Source organism: Heterodontus francisci, unplaced genomic scaffold, assembly GCF_036365525.1.
Source record: "Heterodontus francisci isolate sHetFra1 unplaced genomic scaffold, sHetFra1.hap1 HAP1_SCAFFOLD_43, whole genome shotgun sequence".
NCBI classification, from domain to species: Eukaryota; Metazoa; Chordata; class Chondrichthyes; order Heterodontiformes; family Heterodontidae; genus Heterodontus; species Heterodontus francisci.
In genome coordinates this window covers 12,380,236-12,402,321 of record NW_027141852.1, presented here as the reverse complement: position 1 = coordinate 12,402,321, position 22,086 = coordinate 12,380,236, and the positions used below count along the sequence as shown (strand labels likewise).

At 43.7% G+C, this 22,086-nt stretch overlaps 1 protein-coding gene and 1 non-coding gene across 2 annotated transcripts; one reads left to right on the top strand and one right to left on the bottom strand.

Annotated features, from left to right (window-relative positions):
* Nucleotides 1–6: 6 nt before the first annotated feature.
* LOC137364976 (histone H2B-like) lies at nt 7–19,663 on the bottom strand. Its single transcript, XM_068027848.1, has 2 exons — nt 19,628–19,663; nt 7–348 (listed from the first exon to the last, which is right to left on the bottom strand). The coding sequence occupies exons 1-2, from the start codon at nt 19,661–19,663 to the stop codon at nt 7–9; spliced, it is 378 nt and encodes a 125-aa protein (XP_067883949.1).
* trnat-ggu (transfer RNA threonine (anticodon GGU)) lies at nt 15,896–15,969 on the top strand. Its single transcript has one exon. It is a non-coding gene; the product is annotated as a tRNA-Thr (tRNA).
* Nucleotides 19,664–22,086: the final 2,423 nt, after the last annotated feature.

The following is a 22,086-nucleotide window of genomic DNA, read 5'->3' as shown; positions in this document are numbered from 1 at the left end:
GCAGTTTTACTTGGAGCTGGTGTACTTGGTCACCGCCTTTGTCCCTTCCGACACGGCGTGCTTGGCCAGCTCCCCGGGCAGCAGCAGGCGCACGGCGGTCTGGATCTCCCAGGAGCCGATGGTGCTGCGCTTGTTGTAATGGGCCAGGCGGGAAGCCTCACCCGCGATGCGCTCGAATATATCGTTCACAAACGAGTTCATGATGCTCATGGCCTTGGAGGAGATGCCGGTGTCGGGGTGAACCTGCTTCATCACTTTGTAGATGTAGATGGAGTAACTCTCCTTCCTCGACTTTCTCCGCCTTTTGCCGCCCTTTGCTGACGGTTTACTCACAGTTTTCTTGGCGCCCTTCTTAGCAGCTGCTTTCTTCTTCTCCTCAACCATCTTCAGTTTCAATTTCAGACTCAGAAATAAACCAAACCCCTTCCGAGTGCGGATTAAATAGACAATCCCACAGCTCTATGCTAATGAGGGATGGGGGAAAGTAAAGATTGTGATTGCGTGATTGGGAGTGATGTCACAATGGTTTTTTATTGTAATTCTACAATTGGTCTCTTTCGCCATCCAATCAGATTAAATATTTGCAACCAATCACAAACACCCATACTGCAATCAGGAAGTATATTTCACAAAGACTCTCTCCAGCCCCAGTTTCTGTTGAAAGAGCCGCTCCCTGTGTGGAGCTTCCTGGAAATGTCCTGGCTGTTGTTGGGAGGACACTTATTGACTGATTCTGTGTCGTTGTGTCTCTGCTATTGCATGTGTGTGTGCAATTAATTTCATTTATAGTCTAGACTACTGTGTTTGAGTGTTTTATGTAATTTGGTAACTCAGTCTCTGGTGCTGTATGGATTCATTCTGTCTCTGTCAGGTATTGTGTTTGAGTGTGAGGAGATGAGGTGGAGTGTTGCAGCAAGGAAGATGGAAAAGAGCATTGGTGCCGATGACACAGCCTTTCTTGACCCCAGTTTGCACTCGGATTGGGTCAGTGATAGATCCGTTGGCAAGAATTACAGCTTGCATGTCGCAGTGCAGTATGTTTGAGGAGGACATTCCATAATCCCTCTCGGTTGGTGGAGTCGAAGGCCTTTGTCAGGTCAGAGAAGGCTATGTATAAAGGTTGCTGCTTCTCCTTACATTTTCTTGAAGTTGTCTTGCTGTGAAGATTATGTTCACTGTGCCTGTTGATGGACAGAATCCACATTGTGATTCCAGTAGGAGTTCTTCAGCCACGGGGAGGAGGCAGTTGAGAAGGACTCTTGTGATGACCTTCCCTGTGGTGGACAGCAGGGATACCCCTCTATAGTTAACACAGTCGGTCGTGTCAACGTTTTTTAAAGATGATCACAATTACCGCATCACGGCGATCCCCTGACATGCTCTCCTCCTTCTAGATGAGGGAAATGAGACATGTATTTGTGTCGAGTGTTTCTCTGCCATATTTTAGAATTTTGATGTGAATTCTATCTATTCTGGCAGTCTTATTGTTTTTTAGCTGTCCATCTCTAGTATCATGTGTGAATGTGGGATTCATTCTGTACCTGTCACTCACTGGTACTTTGTGAAAGTGTGAGATACATTCTGTATCTGTCAGTCTTCGGTATTGTATGTGAGTGTGGAATACATTCTGTCAGTGGCACTGTGTATGAGTATTTGATTCATTCTGTCAGTCTCTGGAATGTTATGTGATTTTGGACTTAGTCTTAATCTGTCAGTGGTTCTGTATGTGTGGAATTCAAGGTATATCTGTCAGTATCTCAGTGTGTGTGTGAGTTCATTCTTTATCTGTCAGTCTGTGGTGATTTATGTGAGTTTGGCAGTCACTGAATCTGCCAGGTACTGAAGGAGTATTTGAGAATGATTTTGTATGTGTCAGTCTTTGCTACTACATAGGAGTGTGGGATTAATTCTGTATCTGTCAGCCTTTGGTAATGTGTGTGATTGTGGGATGAATTAATTCGCAGTCATTGGTGCCCAGTATGAATGTGGAAATCATTCTGTAACTCAGCCTTATATTGTTATGTGAGGGTAGAAATCACGTGTATCTTTCGATCCTGGGTGCTGACTGTGAGCATGGGATTCATTCTGTACCTGTCGGTGGTACTGTATCTATCTGTGGGATTAATTCTGTACCTTTCAGTCACTGGTATTGTGTATGAAAGTGGGATTAATTCTCGATCCACCACACATTGGTTGTGTGTGTGTGTGTGTGTGTAAGAACATAAGAAGATACGAAATAGGACAGGAGTAGACCATTTGGCCCATCAAGCCTGTTCTGCCACTCAATAAGATCATGGCAGTTCTGATTGTGGCCTTAACTTCACTTTCCTGCCTGCCCCCATAACCATTGACTGTGTTGTAGATCAAAAATCTGTCTATTGCTGCGTTGAATATATTCAATGACACAGCCTCCACAGTCCTCTGGAGAGCAGAACTCCAAAGATTAACAACCCTCTCAGAGAAGAAATTCCTCCTCATCTCCTTCTTGAAAGAGCGACTGCTCATCTTTATCTCTGGCCCCTAATTCTACAATCCCCCACAAGGAGAAACATCCTCTCAGCATCTACCTGTCCAGCCCACTGAGAATCTTACAGGTTTCAATAAGATCACCTCTCAATCTTCTAAACTCCAGTGAGTATAGGCCCAGCCTGCTCAACTTTTTCTCATAAGACAATCAAACATCCCAGCAATCAGCCGAGTGAACCTTCTTTGAAGTGATTCCAATGCAAGTAGATTCCTCCTTATTTAAGGAGACCAAAACTGTATGGGGATGGGATGTCACTATTGCCCTGTAAAGTTATGGCAAAACTTCCTTACTTTTATACTCCATTCTCCATGCTAAAAATGCCAATTACTTGCGATACCTTCATGCTAACATTTTTGTAATTCATGTACCTGGACACCCAGATTCCTTGGTACAGCAGCATTCTGCAGTCTCTCTCTATATAAATAATATTCTGTTTTTCTATTCTACCTGCCAAAGTAGACAATCTCACATTTCCCCATATTATGCTCCATCTGCCAAATGTTTTCCCACTGACTTAACCTATCTATATCTCTTTGCAGACACATTTTGTCCTCCTCACAACTTTCTTTCCTACCTATCTTTGTACCATCTACAAATTTGGCAACAATATACTTGGTCCCTTCACTCAAGTTATTAATATAGACCATAAATAGTTGAGGCCCCAGCACTGTACCTGTGGCACTCCATTAGTTACAGTTTGCCAATCTGAATATGCTCCATTTATCCCCACTCTCTGTTTTCTGTGAGTTAGCCAATCCCATATCCATGTGTGGATAGTTTTCAGTTTGTATCTGTCAGTGCCTGGTACTCTATGTGAGTTTTGGACACTTTCTCAATCTCTCAGTGCTACTATTTGTGTGTTAGGTTGCTTTAGATGACTCAGGCTGAGGTACTGTGAGTGAGTGCAATAATCAACCTATAGTTTTCAGCATCTGGCACTGAGCATGTGTTTCAGCATCACTTTATCTGTCAATATCTGGTCAATATCTATATATCATTATATAACCTTCCATCCCTGGGACTGTTTGCAAGTCTGGATTCATTCTACATAAAATGTCAGCACAGCAACAGGCCACTGATGTGGTTGGTTTTAAGCAGACAATATGTTTGAAGTTTTGCCAAGTATTAAATATCTGTCACTGTGAACATAATAGTGAAAGATAATGTGTCTTTCAATCTGATACAGGATTGATGTGCAAATGTAACTCAGGCTGTACTAATCAATTTGATCAATGCCATTCAGTATGAGGGAGAATCTTGGACTTGTGTGTAAAATGAGCTCAGTCTGGAATTGTACAGTATCTTCCATCTGACACTATGAGGTTTTAGAACTGGTATGTAATTTATAGCTCAGACTAAACTCATCAAATTTATAATGTATCTTTTAGTTTCACAATCCGGATGAGTTTTAAACTGGAATCTGAGTTTGTATCTCAGGTTATACTATATTTCAGAATCTCTCAATCTGAATATGCACTTGAGATTTTGACTTGTATCTAATGTATATGTCTGGACACATTATGGGAATTAATACTGATAATAAACTCATAATGACCTGTGTAAATATTGGATCTCAGAAGATGTTTTTTTTTAGAATTAGAATTAGAATTAGAACATTACAGCGCAGTACAGGCCCTTCGGCCCTCGATGTTGCGCCGACCTGTGAAACCATCTGACCTACACTATTCCATTTTCATCCATATGTCTATCCAATGACCACTTAAATGCCCTTAAAGTTGGTGAATCTACTACTGCTGCAGGCAGGGCGTTCCATGCCCTTACTACTCTCTGAGTAAAGAAACTACCTCTCACATCTGTCCTATATCTATCACCCCTCAACTTGAAGCTATGTCCCCTCGTGTTTGCCATCACCATCCGAGGAAAAAGACGCTCACTTTCCACCCTATCTAACCCTCTGATTATCTTATATGTCTCTATTAAGTCACCTCTCCTCCTCCTTCTCTCCAACGAAAACAATCTCAAGTCCCTCAGCCTTTCCTCGTAAGACCTTCCCTCCATACCAGGCAACATCCTAGTAAATCTCCTCTGCACCCTTTCCATAGCTTCCACATCCTTCCTATAATGCGGTGACCAGAACTGCACGCAATACTCCAGGTGCGGTCTCACCAGAGTTTTGTACAGCTGCAGCATGACCTCGTGGCTCCGAAACTCGATCCCCCTACTAATAAAAGCTAACACACCATATGCCTTCTTAACAGCCCTATTAACCTGGGTAGCAACCTTCAGGGATTTATGCACCTGGACACCAAGATCTCTCTGTTCATCTACACTGCCAAGAATCTTCCCATTAGCCCAGTACTCTGCATTCCTGTTACTCCTTCCAAAGTGAATCACCTCGCACTTTTCCGCATTAAACTCCATTTGCCATCTCTCAGCCCAGCTCTGCAGCCTATCTATGTCCCTCTGTACCTTACAACATCCTTTGGCACTATCCACAACTCCACCGACCTTAGTGTCATCTGCAAATTTACTAACCCACCCTTCTACACCCTCTTCCAGTTCATTTATAAAAATGACAAACAGCAGTGGCCCCAAAACAGATCCTTGCAGTACACCACTAGTAATTAAACTCCAGGATGAACATTTGCCATCAACCACCACCCTCTGTCTTCTTTCAGCTAGCCAATTTCTGATCCAAAGCTCTAAATCACCTTCAACCCCATACTTCCGTATTTTCTGCAATAGCCTACCGTGGGGAACCTTATCAAACGCCTTACTGAAATCCATATACACAACATCCACTGCTTTACCCTCATCCACCTGTTTGGTCACCTTCTCAAAAAACTCAATAAGGTTTGTGAGGCACGACCTACCCGTCACAAAACCGTGCTGACTATCTCTAATGAACTTATTCTTTTCAAGATGATTATAAATCCTGTCTCTTATAACCTTTTCCAACATTTTACCCACAACCGAAGTAAGGCTCACAGGTCTATAATTACCAGGGCTGTCTCTACTCCCCTTCTTGAACAAGGGGACAACATTTGCTATCCTCCAGTCTTCCGGCACTATTCCTGTCGACAATGACGACATAAAGATCAAGGACAAAGGCTCTGCAATCTCCTCCCTAGCTTCCCAGAGAATCCTAGGGTAAATCCCATCTGGCCCAGGGGACGTATCTATTTTCACACTTTCCAAAATTGCTAACACCTCCTCCTTGTGAACCTCAATCCCATCTAGCCTTGTAGCCTGAATCTCAGTATTCTCCTCAACAACATTTTCTTTCTCTACTGTAAATACTGACACAAAATATTCATTTAGCACTTCCCTATCTCCTCTGATTCGACACACAACTTCCCATTACTATCCTTGATTGGCCCTAATCTAACTCTCATCATTCTTTTATTCCTAATATACCTATAGAAAGCCTTAGGGTTTTCCCTGATCCAATGCGCCAATGACTTCTCGTGTCCACTCCTTGCTGATCTTAGCTCTCCCTTTAGATCCTTCCTGGCTAGCTTGTAGCTCTCAAGCGCCCTAACTGAGCCTTCACGTCTCATCCTAACATAAGCCTTCTTCTTCCTCTTGACAAGCGCTTCAACTTCTTTAGTAAACCACGGCTCCCTCGCTCGACAACTTCCTCCCTGCCTCACAGGTACATACTTATCAAGGACACGCAGTAGCTGCTCCTTGAATGTTATTGAGGTTAATTCTGTAACTTTGAAACAGGAACAATGTGTCAGTTCTATGTGTGTTTAATTTGTAGCTGAGGTTGCACTATTGTGGGATTGACACACTGATAATTTGATAGTGGGTGAGAATTTGGACTGGGATTTGTGTATCTACCTGTCAGTGGTACTGAGTTGGGGTGACATGGAAACAACGTCTGTCTCTCCTGGTCTATTTGATTGATGGATTGAAAATGTGTCTCTGGAACTATATCTGCCGTCTGAGACTGTGGAACTGATGACCTGTCTGTGTCTCTGCGCTCTGTGAGTGATAATGTACGGACTGTGTGTGAGAAGGAGCTGGTGACTCTCTTCCTTGTAACTTGGTGGAGGAAACATCACATTTATTCTGATTCATTCAATTATTTCCCTGTTTGAACAAAAGTATGTTTGTAACTAAAATACAGGTGAGATCAAAGATACAGAGTTTTAATGAATTTAATCTCTCAAATAATAATGAGCCCCCACAAAGGAAGCCCAGTCATACAAATATTATCATTGTTTGACTGCATTGCAGTAAAAGGTTCATCCCATTCTGTCTCCATCCCCCATCGACACACAACCCGAGAATGGCCTCTCCCTTCCCCCACTCACTCCATGTTCCGGGACCAGTTCCAGCTCCAATCCGCCTCTTACAAACAGCCCCCGCCTCCCCCTGAACTGGCCCCGGACTCGATGCTGATCTCTGAGTCAATCTGCGGACACGCTCCCAAAGCGATGTGCTGCTGGAAGGAGGCTGCTGTTTGCTCCCTTTCCCAGGGACCGGGATCTCTCCATTCGCGGCTGTTTTAAACCATCTTCTTCCACTCACAGGCAGTGCTGGGGGAGGGGAGCGCTGGCGCCGATTTCTGCAACAATTCCGCAAACAGAAACATGGAAAATTTCCGGCGCAGAATGAGGCCATTCGGCCCATCGTGTCCGCGCCAGATCAAAGAGAGCGATCCAGCCTGGTCCCGCAGTTTATTGTTATTGGACAGTGAAGTGTGGAAATAGAAGCGGACAGTCAGAATGTGGGGAGTTACACAAAGAGAATCTATTATAGGCACCAGGTGAGAAGTGTGAAGGACACATTTTAAACAGCGGCTGTTTGGTTTCGCTTGAACAGTTAGACCATGGGAGCGAGAACTGGAAATCTGACCTGTGTAAAAGTCCCTGTTCCGTCGGTCAGTCCCATTCATGGCCCAGTGGATTGTTTCTGGATGTCATTTAATTGTTGTAAAACGGCCAAAGCCCCTGGTATGCAGTAGCTGGGGGCTGAAGGACTGCAGTGGAACCAGACACTGACTGTTTAGTTTAGTTTAGTTTAGAGAGACAGCACTTTAACAGGCCCTTCAGCCCACCGAGTCTGTGTCGACCATCAACCACCCATTTATACTAATCCTACACTAATGCCGTATTCCTATCACATCCCCACCTGTCCCTATATATTTCCCTTCCACCTACCTATACTAGGGGCAATTTATGATGGCCAATTAACCTATCAACCTGCAAGTCTTTGGCATGTGGGAGGAAACCGGAGCACCCGGAGGAAACCCACGCAGACACAGGGAGTACATGCAAACTCCACACAGGCAGTACCCAGAATCGAACCCGGGGCCCTGGAGCTGTGAGGCTGCAGTGCTAACCACTGCGCCACTGTGCCGCCCTTGTTTGTATTGCTGGGTTTCCTTTGTGATTGTTCACAATGATTATTCATTGAATAATTATTTTGGTCTCTCTTGTAACTTCCACCACACCTCTTCCTGAATTATAATAAATACTTTTTCTTTCTACAGGCAAATACTTGAAGGAAGCAGAATAAATATAATGATGCCTCAGCACAAGGGGAAGTGCAGCCGGCTTCTCACACACAGTAAGTACAGTATCATTCAGAGAAAAAAGAGACATCAGTTCCACAATCACTGCCAGCAGTACTAGTCAGACTGGCACTGATCCCAAGTTCCAGAGACTAACAGTCAATCCAACAGTCACACAGAGCATGACAGACTGAAGTTGTTTCCATTTCACCCCAACTCTGTCCCACTGACAGGTAGATACATCAATCCCAGTCCAAAATCACATCCACTGTCAGATTGCAAGGCACTGTGTCACTCTCACAAGACAGCAGCCTGAACTACAAATTCAATGTCAGTTAGAACAGACAAACAGTACCCGATTGTAAAGTACAGAATTAATCTCAATAATGTAACCAGACAGCAGACTGAGCTACATGTTACACACCACTCCACAAATCTCACAAATAGTCAGGCTGGAAGACACAGTATTAATTCCATTACTGCAAACTGAATGCACTGTTATCTACCAGGACATAAAACATATTGTAAAATGAAAGGACACAGACCTGAAATGTTAATTGTGTTTCTCCCTCCACAAATGCTGCCTAAACTGCTGAGTATTTCCAGCATTTTTGTTTATTTCAGATTTCCAGCATCTGCAGACTTTTGCTTTTATTTTAGAGTTAAAGAAACATTGCATTTTTTTATTTATTTTGAGATACAGCACTGAAACAGGCTCTTCGGCCCACCGTGTCTGTGCCGACCAACAACCACCCATTTATACTAACCCGACAGTAATCCCTTATTCCCTATCACCTACCTGCACTTGGGGCAATTTACAATGGCCAATTTACTTATCACCTGCAAGTCTTCGGCTGTGGGAGGAAACCGGAGCACCCGGGGAAAACCCACACAGACACAGGGAGAACTTGCAAACTCCACACAGGCAGTACCCAGAATCGAATCCGGGTCTCTGGAGCTGTGAGGCTGCGGTGCTAACCACTGCGCCACTGTGTCTTCTCGAGACACCCCTTGAGAAGTGAGACTTTTTGCCCAGAGATGGGGCTCTGTGAGGTGAGAGTGACTGCCCTTGACATCAAGGCAGCCTTTGACGTGTATGGCAACAAGGCAGCCCTAGCAAAACCAGTGTAAATAGAAATCAGGGCAAAATGCTCTGCTGTTTGCAGTCATGCCTGGCACTAAGGAAGATGGCTGTGGTTGTTCAGGTTAATCATCTCAGTCTCCGGCCATTACAGCTGGAATTCCTCAGAGAGGTGTTCTAGGCCCAACCATCTTCAGCAGCTTCGTCAATGACCTTCCCTCCATCACAAGGCCAGAAGTGTGGATGTTTTCTGATGATTGCACAATGTTCAGCACCATTCATGACTCCTCAGATACTGAAGCAGCCCGTGTCCAGATGCAGCAAGACCTGGACAACGTCCAGGCTTGGGTTGATAAGTGGCAAGTAACATTGGCATCAGATAAGTGCCAGGCAATGACCATCTCAAACAAGAGAGAATCTAATCATCTCCCCTTGATGTTCAATGGCATTACCATCACTGAATCCCCCACCATTAACATTGACCATTGGTTACCATTGACCAGAAACTGAACTGGACCAGCCATATAAATGCTGTGACTGCAAGAGCAGGTCAGAGGCTACGAATTCTGCGGCGAGTAACTGACCTCCTGTTTCCCCACATCCGTCCACCATTCACAAGACACAAGTCAGGATTGTGATGGAATACTGTCCACTTGCCTGGATGAAGGCAGCTCCAACAACACTCAAGTAGCCTGTTTGATTGCCCACATCCACCACCTTCAATATTCACTCCATTCACCACTGATGCACAGTGGCAGCAGTGCGTACCAGCTAAAAGATGCACTGCAGCATCACACCAAGGCTTCTTCGACAGTACCTTCCAAACCCAGAACCTCCACCACCAACAAGGACAAGGGCAGCAGATGCATGGGAACACTACCACCTGCAAGTTTCCCTCCAAGCCACACACCATCCTGACTTGGAACTATATCACCATTCCTTCACTGTCGCTGGGTAAAAATCCTGGAACTCCCTTCCAAACAGCACTGCTGGAATTCCTGCAGCTCAAGGACTGCAGCGGCTTAAGAAGGCAGCTCACCACCACTTTGTCAAGGGCAATTTGGAATGGGCAATAAATGCTGGCATAGCCAGTGATGCCTACATCACACTAACAAATGAAAAAAGTGAAGAAATAGTGAAGGGCTTTTATAGAATACACAGAGACACGTTTCCACTTGTGGTGTATGAAACGAGCCAAAAATATAAAATCGACATTCATAAAACCAATGAGGAATTCATGAAAAATGTATTTACGTAGTGAGTGGTTAGAATCTGGAATTTGCAACCACAGGGAGAGGTCGAGGCAAATAGTATTGATGCATTTAAGGGGAGGTGGACCAACTGTATGGGAAGAAACGAATTGAGGGATATACAGAATGGGCTTTATTTTTGTTTATTTGTGCAGATGAAGCAGGGTGGCTGGAAATATGTGTAGAGCATAGAGAAGTTGGGACGACCCCAGTGCATTGTTTTGTCTAGATGGATCTGCCCAGAATACTTGTGATGCAGGAGCTGGGAGCTTCAGTACTTCAGTGGAGACAGATACTGACACTGGTTTTCATTTGTGGGTGTTTTTAATGATTATTAATTGCGAAATTAAATTCACATCTTTGATATTTTGCACCTCCCCTGTTCTTGAGTTAAGACATATTTTTTCTTCATGCAGGCAAATACTTGAAGGAATCGTGATGAATGTGATGGTTGCTGCACTCGAGGCACAAGGAACAGTGCAGCCAGCTCCTCTCACACACAGTAGGTACATTATCACTCAGAGTACAGAGGGATAGACAGTTCATCAGTTCCCTAGTCTCAGCCTGCAGAAGTAGTCAGGCCCACATTGATCCCGAGTTCCAGAAACACATTTTCAATCCAACAATCAAACAAAGCAGGAGAAAAATAAGTTGTTTCCATTTCACCCCAATTCAGTCCCATTGACAGTCAGATACATCAATTCCAGGTCAAAGTCACCCTCATTAACAGATTGAAATACAATGTGTCAATCTAAATATAATGCAGACTTCGCTATCAATTAAATATCAGATAGAATTGGCACACGTTATTGATTGAATGGCACAGAATCTCTTGTAATGCTGTACCCTGAGATTTAAATTAAATACCATACTCAAAGCTCACATCCATTCATGATAAAGGATGTTTAAACAGCCCCATAGTGTTCCCTGAGATACAAGTTACATACAAGTCCAACATTCATTACAGTGAAAGTTTCTAAGGTGCTGAAAGATATTGTAAGCTGAGACACAAATTAGATACCAGTTCAGAACTCACCCACACTGTGAAATGGAAAGATACAGAATCAATTCCATTAGTGTAGATTGATCTAAATATTATATACCATTCTAAAAACTCATACAATATCAAACTGAAATACAGTATCAATTCCATGAGTGTAGATTGATCTAAACATTGCCAGTCCAAAAATAAAACAGTATTAGATTAAGTAATGCTGATAGAAAGTGCAAACTGTGATGTAAATTAGATGCCTGAACTCACCCAGACTGCGGAATTTAAAAATACAGTCGACTGAGATACACATTATTTACCAGCCAAAAACATCTCAAACATTATCAGAGTGAAATAGATTATCAATTCCATTTGTGTAGACTGAAATCCACAGATCAAACCAGTAAAAAATCTCATACAGCGGTATGGTGGTTTTGTGGTGACATTACAGGACGAGTAATCCTGAAGCCTCCACTAATGGTCCAGAGAAACAAGTTCAATTTCCATTACAACAGCTGGGTAATTATAGTATCACAGAATCAAAGAAAGTTTAAGGCGCAGAAAGAGGCCACTTGGCCCATCGTGTCTGTGCCAGATGAAAAACTTTCCACCCATTCTAATTCCACCTTCTAGCATTTGGTCTGTAGCCCTGCAGATTACAGCACTTGAATGTATATCCAAACTTCTTTTGAATGAATTGAGGCAGTGAGTTCCAGACCCCCACCACCCTCTGGCTGAAAAAAACTTTTCCTCATCTCCCCCGTAATCTTTCTACCAATCACATTAAATCTATTTCCCCTAGTCACTGACCTCTCTGCTCAGGTAAATAGGCCCTTCACTTCAACTCTATCCAGGCACCTCAAAATTTTGTATGTTTCAATGAGATTTCTCCTCAGCCTTCTCTGTGCCAAGGAGAACAGCCTCAGCCTATCCAGTCTTTCATCATAGCTGCATTTTTCCAATCCCGGCAACATTCTCGTGAATCTCCTCTGTACCCTCTCTAGTGCAATTACATCCTTTCTGTAATAAGGTGATCAGAACTGCATACAGTATTCATTGTGGCCTGACTAATGATTTATACAGTTCCAGCATAACCTCCCTGCTCTTAAATGTATACCTCGGCTAATAAAGGAAAGGATTCCATATGCCTTCTTACCACCTTATCGACCTGTCCTGCTACCTTCAGGGATCTGTGGGCATTTACTCCAAGGTCCCTCACTTCCTCTACACCTCTCAGTACTCTCCCATTAATTGTGTATTCCTTTGCCTTGTTTGACCTCCCCAAATGCAGCAACTCACACTTCTGAATTGAATTCTATTTGCCATTTTTCTGCCCATCTGACCAGACCATGAAGATCTTCCTGCAGCCTACAGCTATCCTCCTTGCTATTTACCACACAGCCAATCTTTGTGCCATCTGCAAACTCATACCCCCTACATTTACATCCATGTAGACTACATCAACTGCACTACCCTCATCTATCTTCCTTCTTAATTCTTCAAAATTTCGAACTAGTTGGGCAGACAAGATCTTCCCTTAACAAAGCCATGCTGACTATCCTTGATTAATCTGTGCCTTTCGAAGTAACATTTTATTCTGTCTCTCAGAATAGATTCCAATAATTTGCCCAATACTGATGTTAGACTGACTGGCCTGTAATTATTTGGTCTCCCTCACTCCCTTTTTAAACAAAGGTACAACGTTAGCAGTCCTCCAATCCTCCATCACCACACCTGTATCCAGTGAGGTCTGGAAAATGATGATCAGCTCTTCTGCTATTTCCTCTCTTGCTTCTTTTTAACAGCCTGAGGTGCATTCCATCTGGCGCTCGTGATTTATCAACTTTCATATACACTAATCCCATTAATATGTCCTCTCTCCCTCTGTATGAATCACATCCATACTTCACACCCCTCTTCCTTATCTACAATATATGCATCTTCCCCCTCTTTTGTGAAGACAGATGCAAAGCATTTATTCAGAACAATGTCAGCATCTTCTGCTCTGCACATAGGTTACCTTTTTGATCTTTTCTGTGCCCTACTCTTTCCTTATTTATCCTTTTACTCTCAATGTATTGAGAAAACATCTTTGGGTTCACCATGATTTTGATTGCCAATATTCTTTAATGCTCTCGCTTAACTTTCCTAATTTCAATGTTGATTTCCCCCCTCCACATTCTATACTCCTCTCGGCTTTCTGTAGTATTCAGTTCTCTGTGTTGGGCATAAACTTTCCTTTACTGCCTTATTATACCCGTATACTCCTTGACATCCATGGGGCTCTAGATTTGGCCTTCCCACCCTTTTTCTTTGTGGGAACATGTTGACTCCGAACCCCTTGAATCTCCCCTTTGAATTCTTCCCACTGCTCTGACACTGATTCACCGTCAAGTACCTGTTTCCAGTCCACTTTCGGTAAATCACTCTTCAGCTTAGTAAAGTTGGTCTTGCCCCAAATGAGAACTCTAACTCCTGTTCTGTCCTTGTCCTTTCCATAATTATATTAAAACTGATTGAATTATGATCACTACCACCAAAATGCTGTCCCACTGCCACTCCTTCCACCTGCCCCTCTTCATTTCCTAAAACTAAGTCTAAAACTTCACCCTCTCTTGTTGGACTTGCTACATATTGGCTAAAAAAGTACTCCTGAATGCACCTCAAGAATTCTGCTCCCTCAATTCCCTCTACACAAAAAGTATCCCAGTTAATGTTTGGGTGGTACAAATCCCCCACTGTTACTGCCCTATTGTTCTTGCACTTCTCAGAGATTTGCCTACATATCTGCTCTTCCATCTCCCTCTGACTGTTTAGGGGTCTATAGTACACTCCCAGCAGTGTGATTGCCTCTTTTATGTTCCTCAGCTCAATCTATACGGTCTCATTTGATAAACCTTCCAACATATCATCCCTCCTCACAGCTGTAATAGTTTCTTTGACCAAAATTGCCACTCCCCTTCCTTTTTTATCCCCTTCCCTCTCACGTCTGAAAACCCTGTAACCAGGAAAATTGAGCTGCCATGCCTGTCCCTCCTTTAGCCATGTTTGTGTAATAGCTATGATATCATACTGCCATGTGTCTAACTGTGCCCTGAGCTCATCTGCTTCATTTGCTATACTCCTTGCATTGATTTAGATATCCTTGAGCACTGCCAACATTTTTTGTTTTGAATTTTCTAATCAGTGTTTCCTCTCTCTTCCAGACTCCATTAATTTTCTGCCTTCCATTTTTATTTCTGATTTTGTCCCATCTGACTCTACCTTCCAGTCCCCATCTCCCTGCCAAACTAGCTTAAACCCTTCCCAACAGCACTAGCAAAACATCCTGCAAGGAACTCCGTCCTGGCTCGGTTCAGGTGCAACCCGTCCAACCTGTCCCAAAAATCTAAAGTCCTCCCTCCTGCACCATTTTTCCAGCCACACGTTCATCTGTCTTATCCATCTATTCCTGTACATTCATCTGTCTTATCCATCTATTCCTGTACTCACTTGCACGTGGCACTGGGAGTAATCCAGAGATTATTACTTTTGATGTCCTGCTTGCTAATTTCTTACCGCACTCCCTAAGTTCTGACTGCAGCACAACATCCTTATATCTACCTATGTTGTTGGTTCTGATGTGGACTACCACTGCTGGCTGTTCACCCTCTCCCTTCAGGATGCTCTGTAACTGCTCAATGACATCCTTTACCCTGGCACCAGGGAGCCAACACTCCATTCCTGGATTCACGTCTGTGGCCATAGAAACACCTGATTGTTCCCTTGACGATTGAATCACCTATCACTATGGCTTTTCCAGTCTTCCCTGTACTCCCCTTTGCAGCTGAGTCACCCATGGTGTCATGGACTTGGCTCCGGCTGCACTCCCCAGGTGAAGCATCATTGTCCTCTGTATTCAGAACTGAATACCTGCTGGAGAGTGAGACGCACTCGGGGTGTCCTGCACTACCTGCCTGATTCTTTTTGACTGCCTGGTGGTCACCCATTCCCTCTCTCCCTGCATACACTTAAGCTGTGGGGTGACCACATCTAAAAACAAAGAACAGTACAGCACAGGAACAGGCCATTCGGCCCTCAAAGCCCGCGACGATCTTGATGCCTGTCTAAACTAAAACCTTCTGCACTTCAGGGGACCGTATCCCTCTCTTCCCATCCTATTCATGTATTTGTCAAGATGCCTCTTAAACATCGCTATCTTCCCTGCTTCCACCACCTTCCCCGGCAGCAAGTTCCAGGCACTCACCACCCTCTGTGTAAAGAACTTGCCTCGCACATCCCCTCTAAACTTTGCCACTCTCGCCTTAAACCTATGTCCCCTCGTAACTGACTCTGCCACCCTGTGAAAAAGCTTCTGACTATCCACTCTGTCTCTGCCACTCATAACTTTGTCAACCTCTATCATGTCGCCCCTCCACCTCCATTCTCAGTTTTGGGAAAAATAGAGTATATGACTGTATCAGTAAGTAGGAAAAGTTAAAATATGTTGTGACCAGTGGAGAAGTGTGATGAGAATAAACAGATCCTCCTCTGATTTCAACTACGCAAGCATTTGTGATTTGGCTCTGCAGCTTAGTTGGTTAAAGCACCTGTCTGGTAAACAGAAGAGCCTGGGTTCAACTCCCAGCAGAGCCTTATTTCACATTTGTGATATGCTTTCGAAGTTTCCTTATCAATCATTTATATCTCTGTTACTTGAACTTGGAATTCTAATTACATGATGAATTTCAGTCACAGGAGAAAACAGCCTTTGTGAAGGATGTGAGTTGGGAATGGCTGTTCCTCCTTGTCCAGAAATGCAGTGCTGATACGCCAAAGGCAACTTCTTTGATACAAATTTGTTCACGGTTACATTCAATCTGGAAAACAGCTCGACATTAATCTCACTGAAGGAAAGTGTGACAGCGTTGTATGTTTCAGAGTGTTTGTGTCGTTATGTGTTGCTTTTAACCGAGACTGGGGACATGACGCAAGTGGGAGGGTTGATCCGAGGTTTGGAATATTTGTCAATCAGGAACAAGAAAAATCAAAGGAACCAAATAAGAAAACCTATGTCTCGTGGGTATGAGAGACGGTGAGAAGATATTAAACTTTGTTCCATTCATTCCGGCTGCGATGAACTTTGAATGTTTCCGCCTTTTATAAACATTATTTGAAGGGTCTCTGTAACAATGTTCAGTGTTGATGAGAGTGGGGTCTGGGTGAGCAGCTGCTGAGTGTGACAGGGTCAGGACTGGATGCAGGAAGTGCTCTGACACTCTCTCTCTCTCTCTCTCTCTCTCTCTCTCTGATGGCTTTGAGTTGATTTTCAAGTGTTTGAATAAATGAAGGAAGTTCCCTCCACCCATTTGTTTGGACAGACAGTGTAGTATAAGGATGTAAAGGGTTAATGCTGAAGACAGTGGGATCAACCCCTCCCACTGTCAGAGTGGTGATGTAACAGTCACATGAGATGAGGTTTGGGAGAGGAGAGAGCAGCACCAAGGATGCTAGCTTAAGAGGTTTGATGAATGTGTATATAGTATTGTGTAAATTAGAAAAGAGTTCTTCGTTCTTTCAGCAGGAAATGTGTCCAGAAAATATTCAGGAGTCGGAATGCAGATATTAACTCCAAGTGACAGTTCTGAGTTCATTTAACAAAAAAAAGGTAGAGAATAATATTGCTCACTGATTGAAATCCCCCAGTGAGGAGACAGTTAAACAGGTGATCTGTTGGGGCATCCTTCGATCCAAGGTTTCGGCAGCATTTAATCTCCCTTTTTGGTGAAATTCTCTGTTATTTGCATCTTTTTTTAATCAGCTTTCATGGGTGAGTGAAAAACTCAAAAAAACTGAACAGTTCCATTCTTCCTTCTTCCCATCAGTTTCTCTTTTCTGTCTCAGATCAATATAATGATGAGAATCCCAATTTAATCTGCTGTTTCTGGTGTTTTATCCATTCCAATCAAAATTCAAATTTCCAATCAAATCAATTTGTTATTCCACAGTGTCTCTCCATGTGTTTGATTCTGTTGTATTCTCTCACAGTTTGTTTGATGATCAATGTTACATCTCACTCTCTGTTCTGGTGAAGATCAGAAGCAGTGTTATCTGTTTGCAACACCCGACAAGTCGGCCTGAGGCTGTGTCTCGCCGATCATGTGGAATTAGGAACATCGAAACATAGGAGCAGGAGACGGCCATTCAGCCCATCGAGCCTGCCCCACCATTCAATATGATCATGGCTGATCATCCACTTCAATGCCCTTTTCCCCACACTTTCCTCATATTCCCTTATGTCATTTGTATTTCGAAATCTATCAATCTCTGCTTTAAACATACTCAATGACTGAGCTTCCACAGCCATCTGGGGTACAGAATTCCAAAGATTCACAACCCTCCGAGTAAAGAAATTTCTCCTCATCTCTGTCCTAAGGAGCTTCCCCCTTATTTTGAAATTGCGTCCCCTGGTTCTCGACTCCCCAACCAGGGGAAACATCTTAGCTGCATCTACCCTCACTGTCCTTTCAATATTTTGTGGGTTTCAATGGGATCACCTCTCATTCTTCAAAACTCTAGAGAATACAGCCCCAGTTTCCCCAATCTCTCTTCATAGGACAATCCCACCATCCCAGGAACAAGTTTGATGAACCTTCATTGAACTCCCTCCATGGCAATAATATCCTGCGGAAGGTAAGGAGACCAAAACTGCACGCAGTACTCCAAGTGCAGGCTAACCAAGGTTCTATACAATTGAAGCAAGAATTCACTACTCCTGTACTCAAATCCTCTTGTGATAAAGGCTAACATACTATTAGCCTTCCTAATTGCTTGTTGCACCTGCATGTTAACTGTCAGTGACTTATTGACATGGACACAGGTCACCCTTATATTCTATACCTCAGTTAATAAAGGAAAGGATTCCATATACCTGCTGAACCACCTTATTGACCTGTCCTGCTACTTCAGGGATCTGTGGACATTCACTCCAACGTCCCTCACTTCCTCTGCACCATTCAGTGTTCTCCCATTAATTGTGGATTCCTTTGCCTTTTTTGACGCCTGCTCTCACTGTTCCCTGCTCTCCGAGTGAACTCATGCTCCCTCTCCTGGGCTCTTTATGCTCCACTCTGCTCTCACTGTTTCCAGCTCTCTTAATGTATCAATATTTATTTGCCTTGTGTTTAATTCAAAATATGGATTAACTGTATTTTACAGTTGTAGGTTTTATTTGGTAGTCCTGTACAAGTTGTGGATTGGTATTCAATATTTAGCTCTGTGAAAACGATTGTGAATGAAAATATAACTTTCAATCTTATACATGGGCTGGTCTGCAAGCTCCAAGTCCTTCATTTTGTAGTAATGGAATTGATACTGTATCTTTCAGTCTTAATCTCTGTGGGATTTTTGAACAGGTATGTAATGCATAACTTGGTCTAACGTTCTGATGTACATTATTGGGATTCAAAGGATGATAGGAAATTGGGGCATTAGACCATTCAGCCCATCAAGCCTGCTCCAATATTCAAACAGATCGTGACTGATCATCTATCTCTACGCCATTTTTCCCTGCTATCTCCATTTCCCTTGATCCCGTTAGTATTTAGAAATCTATCGATTTCTGTCTTGAATATGTTCAATGATTGATCTTCCACAGCCCTCTGGGATAAAGAATTCCACAGATTTCTCACCCTCTGAGTAAAGAAATTCCTGCTCATCTCAGTCTCAAATGGCCTGCCCTTATTCTGAGACTGTGTCCCCTTGTTCTACACTCACTAGACAGAGGAAACATCCTATCCATATCTACCCTGTCACACCCCATAAGAATTTTGTACGTTTCAATGAGATCACCTTTCATTCTTCGAAACTCCAGAGAATTTCGGCCCAGTTTCTGCAGTCTCTCATCATAAGACAATCCCACCATCCCAGGGGATTAGTCTGGTGAATCTCTGTTGCACTCCCTCTGTGACAAGTCTATCCTTCCTTCAATAAGGAAACCAAAATAGTACAGAATACTCCAGGTGCAGTCTCAGCTAGACTTCATACAATTGAAGCAATACATGTTTAACCATGTACTCAAATCCCCTTTCAATGAAGCCAACATACCATTTGCCTTCCTAATTGCTTGCTGCACCTGCACACCAGCTTTTAGTGTCTCATGAACAAGGACACCCAGGTCCCTTTGGACATCGACACTTCTCAACCTCTCACCATTTAAGAAATACTCTGTCTTTCTGTTTATTCTGCCAAAGTGGAGAACTTTACACTTATTTACATTATATTCCATCTGCCATGTTCTTGCCCATTCACTTACCCTGTCCAAATCCCCTTGAAGCCTCCTTGCATTCATTCGGTACCTTTCAATGAGGTAAATTGTGTCTGTTCTGTTTCAAGTTTTATATTTAAAATGTAACCATGGTGACAGACTTTATTTAGATCTGATAGTGAGTTTGTTTTTATACTGTGATTGATGTATCAACCTGTCAGCTGTACTGAATTGGAGTGAAATGGAAACAACTTCTGTCTGTCCTGCTGTTGTTTGACTGTTGGATTGAAAATGTGTCTCTCGATTTTGGGATCAGTGTCTGTCTGACTACTTTTATTTGTTCCAGTGGAACTGATGAGCTGGCAGTATCTCTGTGCTTTGGGAGTGATCCTGTCCCGACTGTGTGTTGGAACGAGCTCGCTGCACTTTTCTTTGTGTCCAAGAATCACCACATCCAGTCAGGTTCCTTCATGTATTTTCCTGCAGGAATGAAAGAATTGGTGAGGTAGAAGATACAAAAACAATCAATGTAATCGTCCCAATAATAATCATTATGAACAATCGCGAAATGAAAACCAGGAACACAAACAGTGTCAGTGTCTGACTCCACTGCAGTACTGCAGTATTCAGCTTCTGTTTGCCAGGTGTTTGCAGTGGTTTTACAAGAAGTTTGTGACATTCAGAAACAACACAAGCCCTGCACTGCTCAATGACTGGGACTGTCCGATAGAGCAGTGACCTTCACACAGTCACATTTCTATTTCAACGAAAAAACAAGCAGCCACTATTTAAAATGTGCCTTTCACACTTCTCACCTGTTATCTGCAATATATGTTCTTTGTCTAACTGTCCACATCGTTATTTTGCAGCTATTTTCCCCCCACTGTTCACAATCCAACAAACAGTGAGAGACTGGAACTAAAGCAGGAAAATTCCCTCTCCTTTGGGTGGTGAAATTGTCAGTGATTTTCAATAGTGATTTCTTCCCATTGTGTCTCCCTGAGCCTGTACAGACACTGTCCGAGAATCAACTCTCCCTTCCCCGTTTCCCCGGCTCACTCCATGTTCCGGGAGCAGCTCCTGCTCCACAGTGTCTGTTGCAAACACTCCCCGACTCCCCCTCAACTTCCCACCACTCAATGCTAATCTCTGAGCACATCTGCGGACACGCTCCCAAAGCAGTGGCTGCTGGAAGCAGATGCTGTTTGTTCCCTTCCCCCGGGTCCGGGAAGTCTCCATTAGCAGATGATTTAAAGCATCTTCCCCTGATTGAGTGAATGGCCTCACAGACTGGGTTGGGGAAGGATGCGCATGCGCTCCACTCCTCATTGTGACGTCCCACTGGGGGGCGGGGTTATGTCGCGCGTGCGCAGAACTTTGCAGCAATTCAGCATTCAAACATCAATGGGAACTTTCCCCATTTCACCCTCATCAAAGTCCCAAAGAAAGTGAAGAGGGGCTTGGACTGGAGGGAGGGAGGGGCGGGGTAGGGGGAACCTAGAACCCAGAAAGCTGCCCACTTGCCCCATTTGGATGCTCAATTTGCGGTCATTCCCTGCAGGGGGTTTGTTATTATTGAGCCCCTCCTGGTAAAACAATCCGATAGAAAGAGGGGAGAAAGGAGGGAGCCGGTGTGTTTGCTGGGACCTTGCAGAATTCATTTCAGCAGCAAAAGTCCCGGGTTATATTAACCCGAGTGAAACACGCTGTCAGTGAGAGGAAAACCGAACGGCCCTTTTCATCTTTTCATTGGAAACAAAGTAGAGCCGGAAGTGCGGCGAGCAGAGCAGACACACAAGCTCAATGAGAGGAGAGCTCGGCCGTCCCTGAGTTTCAGCTCCCAGCTCTTACATTTCCTCATCCACACTGTCTTTACTGTGGATGTTCAGGGGTTCCTTGTCGGATCTGAGGACTGTATCCATGAAACATTCTGAGTCAGGAGATCCACACACTCTCTGTTATCAAGATTTATGGGCAGGAATGTTTCAAAACTTTGTCTATTAAATCATTGTATTTTTCACAGTACGAATGAGGCAATTGGTTCATTATTCAGGCCTTGAACTTGGTTTGGGTAGACCGAAAACTGAGAGGTTCAGCACCTTGCTACTTTTTCGCTATTGGCTGTGTGGCCTAATGGATAAGGCGTCTGACTTCGCTGTATTTAACAAGGTTATCAGAAGATTGTCGATTCGAATCCTGCCACGGTCATTTTGGGCGATCAGTGTTTAGCACCGCAGCCTCACAGCTCCAGCGACCCGTGTTCAGTACCTGTGCGCAGTTTGAGTTCTCCCTGTGACTGCGTGGGTTTCTTCGCACAGCCAAAGACTTGCAGATTGATAGGTAAATTGGCCATTGTAAATTGCCCCCAGTGCAGGTTGGTGGGAGAAGAATGGTGGGGCTGTGACTGGGAATATGGGATTAATGTCAGATTAGTATAAATGGGTGGTTGTTGGTCGGCACAGACTTGATGGGCCGAAGGGCCTGTTTCAGTACTGCATCTATTAATA